Raw genomic sequence first — 17027 nt, 5'->3', positions numbered from 1 at the left:
TCATACTGACTTTGAAAACCTTCTTTTATTTTGTGATTTTGATATTTATATATATCAAAATATGTAAGTGGGGTCAGTACAAGTAATTTTAGATCTCTAATCAAAATTAGCAATTAGAAATGAAGAGCTATTATTTACAGTAATAACCAATATCCCCTCATTTCCCCGAGATTCTGCTGTACCTGCACAGATTAATGTGAAGGGAGATACTCCTTTTTTCATCCTTTTCAGAAGAAAGAGATCCTGAAGGGTGCTCTAATGTGGAGAAACAAAGTTAATTTTTTTCTCTTCCAGCTTCTGCTAGTGGCTGGTCTGGTGTGGTATGAGGGCACAGAAAATTGCGAGGGCTTCTTCAAAAGCCATAACCTCGAGGCTGTGTTCATTCTCTCCCATTTCCTTGTAAGAAGATTATGTTAATAAATAGTAATTTAGAATTAATTCTAAGCTAAATCACTTGGACTGCTTTTTTAGACCTGAGCCCTAGCTGCACCGATTGGGTTTAGACCTATCTCCAATAGTTAAACTCCCTTGCAGATTACATTTTTTAATGTGTGGGGTGATGGCAAGCAGCTTGCCCAGCTGTTCTGAAGCTCGGATTTAATGGTGGGTCTTAAAGCTTTGGAGTGAATTCTCCAAGTTTAAATAACAAAAGCAGCATTTTATAATCTTTTATCATGTCAGTTCTTTCCTTCCATGAGTTGAAACTCCAAGATTTTCAATATGGCTTAGTAATTCTAGTAAAAAGGAGGGAGCAAGTAATGAATAAAGCTCATCATTCTGGAAATCTTCCAGTGCTGCTGCTTAGAAACTGTTTTTTAAGAGATATACTTAGAATTAGCCCTTGCGTTATAAAGAATACAGCTGCATGACCGATGGAAGTGCAAAGCACCGAGCCAGGAACTAAAAGGAATTTTTTTTTAATAGACAGTTTATATAGTCAGTGTAATCCATAAATGCATGCGGATAATATGTAAAACATTGTGGATGTTACAACCACACAGATACAATGGTCTTTATTTAAATCACCTTTGCAAGTATGTTCATAAGATCAGAAGAAATATTTTTAGTTCTGTTTAAACTCTGTAAAAAATAAGAAAAATGCAATACATTTTTAATATTAGGTAGAAATTCAACTGATGATGGCATATCTTGCATGAGTGACCTTGTACACATTGAAAAAAAATGGTAATCTGGTCCAGAAAGCATAGATTATGCTTCCCTTTTAAGATAGATAATATAATTAAACTGCACCTTTGAAAACACCCCTCTGATGTTATCTTATTGTATAATATTTGCCTATGGATTTTTTTTAATGTTTGAATGTATGACAGAATTTGAAAATCTACTACATGTAGCAGCAAGTGCAGGCAAGCAAATTGTGAAATAAAATTTCTGGAGCGAGCACCATTTAATTGTTATGTGACTCACCTATATGCCACCTGCTAATCCATCTCTGGTAGAATTACAAAGTTTTGAGCATCTTGCAAACAAGTGTCATTTAAATAGGAAAGAAAAACTTAAAAAAAGTGAAACAAGGAAAACAAAGCTTTTACAAAGAAAAGCTGTCTATGAAATATTTCCTGAACTCCAATAATCAGGTATGGAACCATTGCATATTTCTGATCCATAAATTCTGGTTTCTCACAGCCAGAGAAACATTTGCTTCATTTATATATGCAGATAGAGCCTTCCTATGACAAATAGCTGCATTTGTGGTCCCAGCAGCATTTAAGATAAATATTGCAATAGTTTCTTAATTTCTGTTAGATATATACCAGATATCACTATTGACAATGTCTTTCCTGTGTTGTCTACTGAATTTGTAAGGCAGATTTTATTCTTCTTCAGATTACCTGGTTTCTGACCAAAATGGGGCACACTGCATTTAAACGGAGATATTAGTGCCATTGCTGTTTTATATGTTCCCAACATTTTCTGTAATAGCTTCTCTAAAATGTGTGGCATAAACAAAATCCTCAAGCACATTGCGGTAAAATGGTTTTATTAGTACTCATTTACACTGACCTACATAGGTTGTTCTCAGGCTCCCCATTCCTGAGCAATGATGCTCATTCTGTATTTGTGCCAAGAAAGCACTTAATCTGTGCCAAGCCTTTTTTTTTTTTAAAGTACATTCTGCCATCAAAATAAAGGCACAAATACAATTTACATTCTATTAGTAAAATCAGGAAACACAATCTCAATGAAGAAAGAAGGCAGGAGTTACCCATCCAGTGATCTTACAAAGCATGTCTGCATAGATCTGATTTTCCACATTACATCAAGAACAAAGAAAGCCTGAATACGCATCTAAAGTCACCTGTGGATGGGAAGAATGGAAATGGAAGCACAATATGAGTGGTACCTCTGGTTTGTTTGTTAGTTTAGAAAAAAAAGTAAAATCTGGCTCCATTCCTCACTGACTTTTCATAGCCTTCTATATTTCAATACCCTAAAGCACTCTCTAAAATTTACTTAACGTATAAATACTGAGGGAGGACATTTTATTTTCATTCTATGTTAATGTATAATTATCTAATATTTTGAAGTGTTATGTGATGAATAAATCAGGATTCTTATTTTAGACAAAGCAAAGATGTCATAATTAATGAAATTTCCCAAAGCAAGAGAATCTGAAAGGCATTCAGGCTCTGGACATATGACATGTAAACGTGTTTCACCTTACCAAAATACGGCAAACTTTGGCAAAGCATTTTATCGTGGACGAGATCAGGGATTGGTTTGCTTGCTTGGTTTGCATGGGTGTAATATTCTGAACATCACACAGAATGTTCATTAAGGCTTCCTATTAAAGTCTTACCAAACTAATATCCCTTAGAAAGCAAAGCATTAGTTTGAATTCCCCAGTTCTCAAGTATATTTTTTCAACTCAAACTTTTTTCTCATTAGAACTTGCTGACATCTGTATGATATACATAAACTGTTAGGTAAGCATCTAAAATCCCTCATAGAAAAATGAGTATTATTGAGCTCAGGCACTGTGAATCTTCCATATAAAGCGTACAATCAATGCTTATCATATCTGCTTTAAAAAAAAATTAAAAAACATATCCTCTTTTTATCTGCAGAATTTATTTGACAAAGGTGTCTACCTCACATCCTCCCCGACCAAAAAAATAACTGATCATAACTTTCTGTATTTTGTCCTGAGGACCAAAGGTGCCCCCTTGATTGGTGAGGATACTCCAGTGGTTGTAAGTTTCAGATTTTCGTGTAAAAAATTGCGCTGGCGAACGGTGGCTGATTTTATGTAACTGCTAGTAGAAACGACTTTTGCTGGCCTTGTAGGTGGTACAGTCTGTGGAGGCAGTCCATTGATTTCATACGTCCACTGCATTGATTGTGTCTGCAAATAATGAACAGAGACATAGAAATAAAAAATAATCAGTGACCAAATACCTTCAAACTTTTTGACAGTGATTTACCATGCTACATTGATTTCAAAAGATATTTATCCTTTTCCATGTAAGGTACTGCAATAACACAGAATGAGAATTACACTCCTGGAACATGGAGGCCAGAAATCACATCTAACGTTATGAATTCAGGACCAGGCATAACAAAGATGAGTAATTCAGCTTCCTAGCTGATCTAAAATTCTTTTTTTTATTTAGGAAACCCCATAGCTCTGTATGTTGTTCAAAGGTAATTATTCCATAGTACAATATAAATGCCTCAGGTGTATACTGTAGGATTTAATTGCAGCTCTGGTATTGGTAATAATGTGTGGCGGTGTGGTCCCCCCACGTAAGCAATAACCACCAGGGGGGTGGTGATGGCTGCATCCAGTTTATGCTGGACTTTGAGAATGGATGGCAACACAGTGGCCATGGGCTGTCTGGAGCAGGGACCCAGACGTCTTGCTGATATGCAAATATGACCATAAGTCAATCATCTTACTCCTTAAATAGTGGACAGCCCAGGGCCTGTTGAGCTCTCCTGCACAGCAGCGGGCTGCACGCCAGGATCTCCCTTTGAGCAGGGACGCCTCTCAAGGGTACTCCTCGAGGCTGAGAGATTCCTTGCCGCAACAGATCCTCGGTAAGGGACTAGTAGCATGCTAAACTTGGAAATCTTAGCTACATGATATAAAGGATGGATTGCACACATACAATCCTTTAGACATAAACCATTGACCAAGTGTGGGACTAGGACTGGATCCAGCCGCACTTAGACTCCACTCTGAGAAGGAGTTTAGAAAGCAAGGGGATCCTTTTCTGAACCTTATGGCTCAATGGGAGGGTCTCCCTGACAGTTTTGTCTGACCCTGCCCTCTATACACTAAATAATCAAGTATACCATGCCATTGAATCTTGTTAAACCACTGTTGCATTTACCATTTAACCTTGTTAACTCACTGTTTTATATCAATAAAGTATATTGTTGCTTCTATCTTACGAGTGAAGTGCACTCTCACTCCATCCGCGACGTAATGGCATTATCAAATGGTGGATTTTTTGCATTAAAATAGTGAACAAAACTAAGAGAAAAGGAGTCCGAGTATGCACAAGAGAACTGCAGCTTCATGTTGAAATTTCTAGTTTGAAGAATATTTATGTGAATTGAAAATGACACCCTTCATTTGCTTTCTGTTTATAACTGGTCTCTAGGAATGGAGCATATGTTTCTGTGTCATGTCTTGTAATGCTTGAGTACTTAATTCTCACTGAGTACGTGATTCTTATTCTTACTACGCATGCCGTCTATTCATACTTAAGGAGTATTATTTCTATGCGTATGAAGGCTATACTGCTGTCTATCTCCCATGTTTCATTTGTGTCCTGAAGCAGAATTTTGGTTGCTAAAAACCCATGTGTAACTATTGCAGATCTTTCAGTCATTTTTCTTTCAAAAAGTATCACTTGAATTCTTGAAAGCAGGTCTTTATTCCAAGTCTTTAGCATTTTCCTCTCATTACATCTAGGAAAAGGTCTATTCATGGGTCTTTAGTTTTCTATTCTCCTTCTCCTTTAAAAAAAACCCAAAAGCAAACAACAGAAAGATTACAAAACCCAAAGATTTCCAATGATGTGTCATTATGTCCAGCTTTCTACTATGCAAAAGGAAGACAAAGCATCGCATGCCCACTTTAAGCATGCACTGTCATCTATTCCTTCACACTCGGAGACTGAAAATCCCAAGTTTTATGTTTGGGGCTTCTTTTGCTTCCAAGGCAAAACTTGCAGGGAACGCTGACTGAAAAATATGGCATGATGTAGGTCTATTAAAATATATTCATACAAATGAAAATGTTTTTCATATAGAACATAGAACACAGTGCATGTACATAGTACGTACGTACATAATACACAGTACACAGAACACACCAGAGTCTATGACTTTGCAGCCTCAAAGCAGTGGAGTCACGTTATTTAAGTGATATTTCCAAATTCCCAAGGTCTGCGTTTCCACATTTGGCACAGCCCTGCAGTCACACAGCCACGCTGCTTGCGGTTCTTGCGCAGGTTTGTTAGTGCTAGGCTTTTGCATCATGCTGCATTGAACGACAGAGACATGGCTTGTAGGATCACCTTTCTCTCCTGCTCCAAGTCATAAAGATTTATCATTCCAGCAACAGTTGTGATTTATGTAATTCATCTCCCATTTAAAACTGACTTAATCCTTAGAACAATCATTTGTAGATATAACCATTACACCTAACACCAGTGTCATTTTTCATCCAAGGAAACAAAAGGTCAGAAAGGCTGCATATACTCTCAAGTCAATCTGGAAATCAGTGCAACAGTCAGCCTCAAAGCTCAAGAGTTTTTCCCTCAAGCACTTAGTTAACAGTCTGACATTCAACATGACTGGCTTCGTGGCCCATTTGCTCATTCCAGTTTGAGAGCTCTGCTTCTGCTCTGCTGTTGGGCATGTCCGTACGCCAAGCAGATTTGGCCTACAGAGAGGAGCCACAGTATCCATACAAATCATTACAAATTTTCACATAGCATAAATGCCATCAACTATCTCCAGAGCACAGTGTGTATATTTGTCTAGTTATTTATTGCATTCTGACAATTAATTATGGTCTAGGTAAAGCACTACAAAGGCCATAGGGAAGAGCAGTCAACGTTCTCCATCTCGAACTTTCTCTACAGTCATCCCATACTTACAACAACATACAGAAGACAATAAAAAGGATGTTAAAGTGGCTCTCTGATATTGTTTTGTTAACTATCGATTTTATATTTGCCACTGAAAAAGTTTGAATTGATGATGTTTACCTTTGTTATCTTTCATATGCCCCTTCCTATTGTTCTAATTGTTGCCCTGTCATTGCCAAAGTATATTTAAGGGATATCATTGCAAGCAGTTTTGCATTCGTGTTGCAGCTATTCAACGGGAAGAAGTTCGATTCAACTGTAAACCCTTTGGCACAGGCTTTGTTCTCTGCTATGTACATAATACAGTATTTACACTATTTCACATCTGCACTGCATACACTTACAGCTCTTAAATGTCATCGCCATATGAATCTCTAATTCTGGTGCTTCTTTTAGAAAACCAGTTTTAACTAGTTTTTTGGTAACTGCATATACACTTTTCTGTGCTAATGTTGAAAGAATAGGTGACTTTTTGGCTGTGTATTTTTAAAGAAACTTTTTTAAAAACCTCTACTTTAAAATTGGCAGTACTGATTTTACATAGTGTCTTCTGAATGAATTGCCTTATTCAAATAAGATTACTAAGCGTAAGATCTTAATAGATATTTCACCATGCATGCATAATTTTTTTAAACTTTCATTACAATTCTGCTAAAATCAAAATCTAATTATTTAAATTGAATATTATTCCTGTGTAAAACAGGCAGATTAACTCATCTTTATTCTCAACCTTATTTAATACTGTGAAATGATCTAGTAGCTCCACTGCCTGTAAAGATAAAATCCAGCAAAAGCGAGTGTGACATGGACCAACATCAGTATCTTATGTCCAAAGATAAAGTTTTCATTTAAGAAAAGTAAATCACTCTCCGGAGTTAGCTAGTTGTTTTATTAACTTGAGTACAAGATGAAATGCTTTATCCACTTCAGTATGCCAGATGAACAATTTAGTTTAAAGAAAATTTAACCTCAGGGTCATATGCACTGTGTGCAAGTCTCATTGATCACTTCAAGGTCAGAGGAAAGATCTGATAGGTGTTTCAGCCAGCGATTTAAACTGAGTTACTAAAAAATCATTTCTGTTCCTGAAATCCACACATATTGTAACTTTACTGTCTATAGTGATCTTAATTGTTTGAAATGGGATTTAAACAAAAGTGATGGGCTATGCCACCTCTCAGCTTCACTTACCATCAGCGTCAAACAATTGATACAGCCTTCTGGGTAGCAATAACCTTTTGCTAATTTTCTGTTTGCTATACAAATGTCCTAGATTGCATGTTCCGTGAAAAAAAAAGTTCGTGGCTTGACTTGGTGAAAAAAGCCGCCTATTCTGTTGCTGCTGCAGCCTGCATCAGGTGTGGTTTGCGGCAGGAGAGATTGCTCTTTCCCTCATGGAAATGCATTGGGTTCAACGGGGAAAATGTTGTGGGCATTATGACATGAACCCTTTGGACAGGATCCATCAAGCCAGAAATAAAAAAAAAAAGAGCAGTAACAACAAAAAACCCCACCCTAATTTATCATCTTGAACTATGGTAGTCCATCTATTGTAAATCATGTGCTATCATCCAAGACAGTCGGAGACAGTCATTGTGAGAAAAATGTGCATTTATGTACTGATTTACTGAAAGAAACTGTTTTAGTTCAGCATTTTCTGCTAAAGGGGAAACAAGTGTTACACAAGTGCAAAAGAGTTACTGTCAACATAATTTGGGTTGGTGCTTTGTTTAGCACTAGAACCACCTAGAATTCAGTAATTTTCAAGACAACCTAATATTCAGTAATTTTCAGAAAACCTTAGACACCCATGAATGTCTATTTTACTAGAATGTTTAATTTTCAAGGGCAAAATATTAGGTTTTCAAAAGCTGCTGAAGCCATAAGTATTTGCTGCAGGGTAAGGCTGTACAGCTTAACTACAACAACTATTCTAACCAATATGAAAACTGCAGCACAAGAGCAAGTCTACCAAGTTCAGAATCCGTGCAAGTGCCTCGAAGCTGCTGCTTTGGGTTTCAAGGTCATACCTGTTTCAGCAAAGGAAAAGACAGATCACATTTCAGACTTTTCTGGAGTGGTGGAGAGGAGGGAGAGACTTCGAAAGGTCATTTATATATGACCATATAATTATGACAGAATATTTGACTTACAAGCTGTATTTACTTGCCTAAGAAGTGGGTCAAAATTTCCCAAATCAGAGGTACTCTTACTCTTCCTATGCTTAAGGCAGTGCAGTTTATTATATCAAATTTGGAACAATTCTCATACTAGCACTGGTAGTAACACAGTCTAAGGATGAAGGTATTGAATCTACTACAATCTACACAATCTACTAGAATAGAAATGTAAAAGAGAGTCTCTGTTAAGAAGACATATCTAATATAAACATAGGTATTTAAGAATCCCAGGCTCCCTGCAATGCATCTCTAGGCCTATTTCACACGCAATTTAAGAAGACCAGACCACAGTCTGAATGTCCTTGACAGCCTGAAGAAGGATTTCTTGTTGAAATGAATTACTTCCTCTTATCAAAGCCTCAAAATTCCCGATGACTATAACGTAATTGAAGTGTGAAGAGAGAAATTATTTGGCTCACCTGGTTGGAGTAATGGCCATCTGCAGAGCTAAATCCTTCCGAAGAATATTTTGAAGAATGCAAAAATGAGATGTATGCTGCCACTTTTTACTAAATGTCATAAGGTATTCAAGTAAGTTATTTAACCATCTTGATGGCTGACTGGGTAATGTTCATGAAGTAATTTATTCAGCAAATACTGGTAACAGTCACCAAATAATTTACAAAAAAGTCTATTTTTTGGTATTCAATCCATCCTTACAGATGGCTCATGATTCATAGGATTAATTTGCAGAACACAGATCATCCATGTGTATTCACTGTAGGCTGGCAGTGGTACTGAGTTACATGCTAATTAATTGCCAGGGAAATCTATATTAGGAGGCCATCAAATATTGGGAGCAAGTATCAGGAGTTTTAAGATACATGGTATTCCAATTATCTTCTAAACAGTGTTAACTCAGGAAAGTCCAAATAAAACTTGCAGGACTTCCAAGTAAGTTAAAACACAGGAAATTACAAATAGTGCATCCAATATTCCCTGACCCTTATTTATACTGCAGTGGTGACAAGCAAAAAATCACTGATTATGATCAGTGTATACAGAATGAAATTAAAACAAACCAAACCTTTATGTGAACTGTGGAAGGGAAGAGCAAAGGCAAGAAAACTCATGGATCAAGATAAAGACCGTTAAATAAGTGAAGGAAAGAGGGGGAAAAAAACCCAACAAAACCCAACAAAAAACAAGTGATGCAAAGGCAGTCACCCACCACATCCCACAAGCAGACCAATGCCCGGACAGGCTCTGAGCAATTTCTATGAAGAAGATGGCTAACAATCATTTTCTTAGCTTAGAGGAACATTTCCAGACAGAATTAAAGGTGGCTTAATTACTTCTGCAGTTCAACTATTAGATGTTTCACAGCATTGCTTAGATGTAATACAATCAATATCAGCCGTTCCTTCAGGACTGGCAATGGTTTGAATGCCTTCATACAGCAATGGTTCCCATATTGTTATCATCTTTTGGCCTTATGAGAATTATAGTCTCAATAAGCAAAGCAACCTTTCCTCATGCTTGTGAATCAAACATTTTGAGTGTTGATTCTGCACTCAAAATCCAGTGATGCTAATGACAGGATGTGTTACATTGGCTGCCTGTAATGAACTTTCTGGATCTCTGCTTTTAATCACAAAACTCAGGTCAACATCAACCAGTGGCAAGGGACACAGGTGACATCCTATTTAATGTGAAACTATTTCAGTTATCCTATTAACTTTGTTACATTTTTCCTTGCTCATTCTGTTTAAGAGCTACAATTTAGAGTAACATTAAACTATGGTAATTAACAAATCTACCAGGAACAATGCAGAACGTGTTTTCACCAAGCTACTGAATATGGAACAGTACCATTTTCTGTTAAGATATGCAAGTTTGCACAGACAAGCTTAGAGAAGCCACACCTGGGTAGTGTGGCTTGCACACTGCATCATTTATTTCCAGAACAGCATGACAAATGGTTTTGATATGCTATCTTCCATAGGTTAAGTTAGTGATTATTCAGTAATAAAGGTGCACAAGCCTGACTTCTGGAGGGCTTGATAATGTTACCTGCAATCTGGTTTACTCTGACATCTATTTTATCATTTAAGATTTATTTGGCGTGCCTTCTGCTTTAGAATATCTCTGAAGTCTCACCCATGAATTGCAAAGCAATTGCTCGGGTCTCTAGCCGAATTCAGCACAGTGCAAGCAAATTAACTGTAAGCCAACTTGAATACGCCCTTTTCCAAGGATATGCCAGACTCCTGGCTGCTCTGCCGTGTGCCTGGCAGTGGTTCCTGCCCCAGGCAGCCTCCGCAGAGCATCCCCCTGCCCCAGCTGCATCGTGCCGCCCCTAAGCGCTGTTGGTTTTCTGTGCAGCTTTACCTGCACATCACAGCCTAGCTCTGAGATGCCAGCGCGGCTGAGGAAGTCCTTTTCTTTTTTCCCTCGCAGCACTTTATAGCTTATCTGAGAAGCACGCTCTCTTCACTAATTTATCATTAGTGGCAATACATGGTTTTTCAGCTAGAACCGCGCTATTTATGAAAGCTGTTATAAATGTGGAAGTTGGATTATGGAATAATACCTATTTAAAAATGCTTTTCATGCACCATGTCACTGTTTCTTACTTGCAGCTCGACTAGAGTATGATGATCTCTTTCACAGCCGCAGAAACAAGCATGATTATTTTCTTTACTGGCTTTTTATTATATTTCATTCTTTGATCTACAGAATTTTTTAAAGTAATTTTCTGTGTCACTTTTACAAAATTAAGATTCCTAACAGCTATTCAAATAAGTGTCTAACTTCAATTGTTTTGATATGTAGTTGACTGAGAACAGAAGTTTTTATGATGGTTAAAGAACATTTAATTGCTTCAGCAAAGTAATTAAGGTTTTCTGCTATTAATAAAATCTACTGTAAGTATTCATGAATATTAAAGTCTTAAAGAATCCACAAAATATCCCATGAAGTACCTGATTTGTGTGCAGAAAATATAAATGAGGCTACATTATTTCAATTATATAGATACATTCAGTTAATAAAATATACACACTAAATTCTGGTGAAGACAAATTGTAATCTCTTAATGCTAATTAGCTCCTCAGGACTGGGTTCTCAGCAGGGCAACTAAACAAATTTTACAGCAAGACTGCTGTAGCCCTCTACTACGGCAGCATCAGAAGAGAGGCGACACTGTAAAAGAAAAGAAGCTTTCTCACTCTTTCTAAAAATAGCCCAAAGCCTCAGCCAGTTTATTGGCTACAAAGGATATGTGCAAGAGAGGTTCTTCAGTGTTAGGTCCAACATTAATTGTGTTTCGCCACCTCCATTATTATTCCCCAGGTAAGAGTGATTTAATCCTGTTTTTGCCATCTAACTAAATCTGTCTCCCTCAGGTCACTAATGAAAATTATTTCAGCTAACAGGAAAGGCAGAAATGAGTACCTGGTATTCTCAACGTGTCATCAAGTCTTATTTCAGGTCAATGTTGAGAGCGCAGCAGCAGAATTACACACAGTCACAGATGCTCTGGCTTACATTAGAACTATAGAAATGAAAGCTTGGGTGGAGAGGAAGGGGGGAAGTCCAGCGTACACAACAGGACTACCAATAAGAGCAAAAGGACCACAAGCCTCATCAAAAAATTACAGAAACAATTTAATACTTCAGTGAGAGTAAGAATGTTAGGAATATCTCTAATATACTGTGATGGTGTAATACTGGTCCAAATTGCACCTATGAGCATTAAGAGTCCTCAATGTGTTCTTGAACATACAGGAATAGATAGGACAAGATGTGATCCAATATGTATATGTAATATGTATGAGTGACTTCTTACACCCACACACAGTACCAAAGGTGGAGATGTAAAGAGCCGTCTGCCTAGATCGTAACCAGAGACCGAGGTGTGAGTAGATGTACGTTAAAAATCCAATTACTCGAAGCCCATCTGTACTGATAAATTCCTAAAAGGAAATTTTGGATTACTGACTGAGTTCTTAGAAAGCCAATAATCTTTGCCCATCGTGTTTATCCCATTCCAGACAAGTTCATTATGTTAAAGCTCTGTTAGTGATGGAAGTTAAGCCAAAGACAAACATTGCTAGCACATTTACATGTGTCATGCCTAAAAACAGGAGTTCAGTTCCAGAACTACACTAGAAGTTTCTGAGCTCTGTAGATGTGTCATATAGCATTATGTAAATATAAAAGAATACAGAATAAATTCAGTCAGTTATTTTCTTTTTCAAATGGAAGAGCGATAAGCATCACTGCTGTTTATGTTAAAAGACTAAATTAATCAAATGTCTCATGTGGTAAAAGAAAACAAGTAGGAGGGATTAAAGGGCCTTCTTGTTTTTCCAGGATCTGAATTTCTTATTCACTGTTGTACAAGTTGTCACTCAGAGAGATAAAACGCTATAGTTATTTGCTATGCATCTTTTTATCAACTTTGTTTTGACCATCTTATTTTTGAAATCAATATTGCTGTTTCACTTCTAATCTAGTAGCCTGAAAACATTGGCAGCATGCAGTGAACACATTTAAAGTGCAAACCATGATTTGTAGCGTTTGGGGTGTTTGCTGCTACTGTATGTTTTCCACAGTTTCCTTTTAAAGAATGATTTAAAACTTAAAAATAAATTCCTGCAGTAATAAGAACATTTTTACTACTGAAGGAATAAATGTCTTCAAATGTTTCCTGACCTTCAGACTTGCAGAAGCTACTTGGCTACAAATTCTTTTTGTTTATTTTGAAGCTTATTTTAAAAAAGTTATTCCTGGCTTTGTGTTCTGAAATTCTGCCTTCTACAGTTTAGTATCTAGCTTCTAGTGCCTTTGATCCTAGGAGGTATAATACAAGTAAAATCAATAACCTAGGTCTCACGTATTCAATTACTGATATCTTCTCCACCAGTTCTTAACATGATTATTTTGATTCTCTGTGAAAAGTCATTCTGTCACGTTGTCTATGGAGTTGGGGCAAACGTATCAAGATAAGTATCTGTCTCTGGTGATGATGGCAAAGGGATAACACAGAACTTAAAATATAATGTGTTTTTCCAGCTTGTCATGAGTTAATTTTGAAAATTTAGTTTTATTCTTGTTCATAGTGAAGAGTAGTAATATAATCACAGTGCATGCATTTGTGTGTTTCAATGCTGCTTTTTCGTATAGGATTTCTTTTTTTCCTTCCACTCCTGAAGGTATATTTGTGTATTGCATTCAGAAAGGCTTACCTGAATTACAAGTGTTGCTGTATGCTTCTTGCCGTACATCCTTGGCTTGAAGCCCACCGTTATATGGGTTCCCACAGTGCCTGCTGGAAGAAGTTCTCCAGCTTGCGGCAGCACAAGGAACTCGGGATCGCTGCCCGCCAGGAAATGCGCGGTGAATGGCTCTGGGGTCCTACAGAAAAGCACAGGAGGCTATGGTGCCTTTTACAGGACCTTAATACAGTTTATCTACAGTCTAACGTTTAGGCCACCATGTGGCATGACTCAAGAAACCTGGCAGTCCCTGGAATGCATAGAGAATAGTAATAGCATTCTTACAGAATAAATGTCCTGTAGTAATTATTTACATTTATTTATAAATATTTATAATCTTTATACACAGGGACCTGCATACTGGTCTTCCATTTCAAACATACTTACATGCTTTTATAAATATTATAATAACTACAGAATAATGATGGCATTTGCCACTAGAAAGAAAAGAATCATCTGCCCTGTAAAGATAGAATAATTGTGATAGAAATAAATTCCACGTCAGAGTGAAAATCCACTTTTCCTATTAAAAGCCCCTCACTTTTCCAATCTCTAATCAAATAAAACTGACAAGCCACCCATTTTATTAAGTTTTACGACTAGAACTGAATTTGCAATCTGGTGGAGTGTTACTAGATTGGGAGGGAGTTCTGAAAGCCTTGAAATGAACATATGGAAAATAATAGTTTTCCATCACTGTTTTCCACATTTTTCATATCCCATAAACTAGATGCTTTAAGATGCTGCAATAATAATAATTAGGTTCCTCTATTGATATTATTGTATATCTCTTATCTCAAAGAATTTCTGTCACAGGTACTGCAGATCTTGTCTAATTGCTAGTTTCACGGAAGTACTGTTGCGCCCAAAGAAAATGTCTTATTCCTGGTAAAGACAGTGGCTGAGGACTACAAAACAATCTTAGGCCAATCCCAAACTGCTGAAGCCTGTCTATCACAGGTCCTCAGGGACTCCTTGCCATAAACTTTCTCAGCATGAGAAGAATATACATTTTTGTATTTTCCAGTCCGGCATTCTCCTCTTAGTCTCTATGTGTTGCCGAGGGCAACCCTATCACTATCTGGACAGAAAGAGAACAAAAGAAATTGAAACTAGAAATACAACGGCATGGTCAAAAAATAAGCCACAACACCCTGCCACAGTACAGCAGGACAAGTATCATGCATGCTTAGAGGGAACACATTTTTAGTTGATAAAACTTGAAGAATGAAAAACTAACAGCATCTCGAAGAAAAGCTGTTCAAATCTGTTTATTCATGGATTGTCACACCAGAAATAACACTGCTTTTCAAAGAAAATACTCACAAAGAAGTGAAATTTAATATTTTATGACAATTCATATCTCTACGGAAATGTCCCACATTTCCTGGGCAAGTGCTATTCAGTGGATGGTATGCTGGCTCTATGTCATCTTGTTTAAAAATAGCTCTCCTTTGGAATATGTTCTCACGAAAGGTTTTCTTAAATTCAAAATAACCTCATGAAAAAAGGTCACACTGTAAGTTGGTAGAAACAAATAGTGCAAGTGCAGAAAACAGAAACCAAAAAGCTTCTGCCTCCTCAAAAAAATTAACTGACATTTAGCAGTGCCATCAGACTTGGGCACATTAGCAGAGCGAGCCTAGCTTTTCCTTTAGGTGACAGCAAAGTGGGCAAAACTACTGAATGTCTGAAACTACACTTCAAGTCTTGTGACAGCAAACTTATGCTGACAATCTCTTTTTGTGGTGCCTAAAGTTGTGCAGCTGAGTTTATATCCCTGGGCCATAAGCACTAATCCTGCTACGGCCTGAGTTCCCGTTTATGTGCCATCTAAGCCTTGGGTTTTCACATCTGTATTTCCCACAAGGACTGCTCAGCTGTGAATGCCTAGAGCATATCTACTGCACACAAAGGGCAGGCACGGGATGAAAAAGAAGTGATGCCTCTTAGACTGAGTAGCAGAGTAGAGCACTCATCAAAAACGTCTGAGATGAATATTCAAACCCTGTTTCTGGAAATAGAGAGCTGAACACAGGTCTTCACTTCCAGCATCATTGCTCCATAGACTAGATTTAGGGACATTTTAAGATGGCACTTTCTTTATCTCCTGTGTTCAGTCTGTTTTCTGATAAGTAGTTGGGGATGACGACTCCTAATAAGCACTTTGTGTCTTTGTGAGGCATACAAGAGCACGACTTAGCCTACAGCTGCAATGATGAAACGCTAAGGGAGATGGGACAGGCTGCATGCATGGAAGACACAAGAAAATAAGGACTTTATTCCTGCAGAAATTGCATCTTAGCAGGGTGTGATGCAACAGTAGTTTTTTCAGAGACCGTAAATGACTCCTCAAAACAGTTAGTCAGAAAACACACAGGAGAAAAAGCTAATAGTTTTAGTCCTGACAAGGGACCAGACAGTTTAAAATGAAACTGTCACAAAACTGATCTACAATTGTGCACACAAGATATTTGCCAAGTCAGAGAAAAAATATTACTGCATCAACCTTGTCAGATTTTAATTTTCATAAATAAAAATGGAGAAAAACTAATAAAAAAGCTTTAAAGAAAATCTGCATGCTTCTTGACAGCATTAGCACAAGGTACTAGAGGACAAGGTACTAGAGGCAGCTGTAATTTTTTTCTGTGTTGAGTAAAATATATATACACATACACACATACATACTTACATGAACACACCCAGTCACAACCTAAAACCTCCCCCTTCCCTTCCCTTCCCTTCCCTTCCCTTCCCTTCCCTTCCCTTCCCTTCCCTTCCCTTCCCTTCCCTTCCCTTCCCTTCCCTTCCCTTCCCTTCCCTTCCCTTCCCTTCCCTTCCCTTCCCTTCCCCTTCCCCTTCCCCTTCCCCTTCCCCTTCCCCCTTCCCCCTTCCCCTTCCCCTTCCCCTTCCCCTCCCCAAGGCCTGGCAGCTTTAAACAAAAGACTCAAGTCAGTTACTGGCTGAAAAATGTTCCTCAAAGTGGGAGCTATGTCCAAATAAGGAAAATAGAAATTCTGGCAATTTAAATGTATAGCCCTAATACGATAGCCCAGCAGGCATTCTGATGAAGATATGGCTAACCGTACAAGAACAAGCAAGTAAAAACTTACTCACACACAATCAGAAACAGGAACCTTTCACAGTGCCTGTAGTGCTGATAAATAATGGATTTTTGTTTCAAAAATATACCTAAAGATGGCCTCTCAAGAAAAAACAAGCAGTGTTTTCACTGATGTTCACATCAGGGAGATGATCTGGCAACCTGGCTAACTCACTAGCATAAGTGAATTGCTTGTCATTCTCATCATCTACAGTACAGAGAAAGCTGGAGATAAAATTCCCAGGACAGCACCTGAATTTCAGACATTATTGTTTTCTGTGTCGGTATATTTGGTGTATAATTAAAAATTAATAATTATGTGGTTTAAAATGATTAAAAATTAATTCCTCCTCTTTGATTACTGCTTCAGGTAAAACAGCTCTGGAGTCAATGC

At 37.6% G+C, this 17027-nt stretch overlaps 1 protein-coding gene across 1 annotated transcript in view; it reads right to left on the bottom strand.

Moving 5' to 3' along the window:
• Positions 1 to 3119: 3119 nt before the first annotated feature.
• The window catches only part of CFAP47 (cilia and flagella associated protein 47), a 358571-nt gene continuing 344663 nt past the window's right edge, over positions 3120 to 17027 (bottom strand). The window contains exons 63-64 of the mRNA XM_075491883.1: positions 13501 to 13669; positions 3120 to 3367 (exon numbers count right to left, since the gene is read on the bottom strand). Coding sequence (XP_075347998.1) covers positions 3146 to 3367; positions 13501 to 13669 — 391 coding nt within the window. The 3' untranslated portion in view covers positions 3120 to 3145. The remainder of the gene's footprint in view (positions 3368 to 13500; positions 13670 to 17027) is intronic.

Source organism: Mycteria americana, chromosome 1 (genome assembly GCF_035582795.1).
Source record: "Mycteria americana isolate JAX WOST 10 ecotype Jacksonville Zoo and Gardens chromosome 1, USCA_MyAme_1.0, whole genome shotgun sequence".
In the NCBI taxonomy this organism is placed as follows: Eukaryota; Metazoa; Chordata; class Aves; order Ciconiiformes; family Ciconiidae; genus Mycteria; species Mycteria americana.
This window is presented reverse-complemented; position numbering and strand designations above follow the sequence as displayed.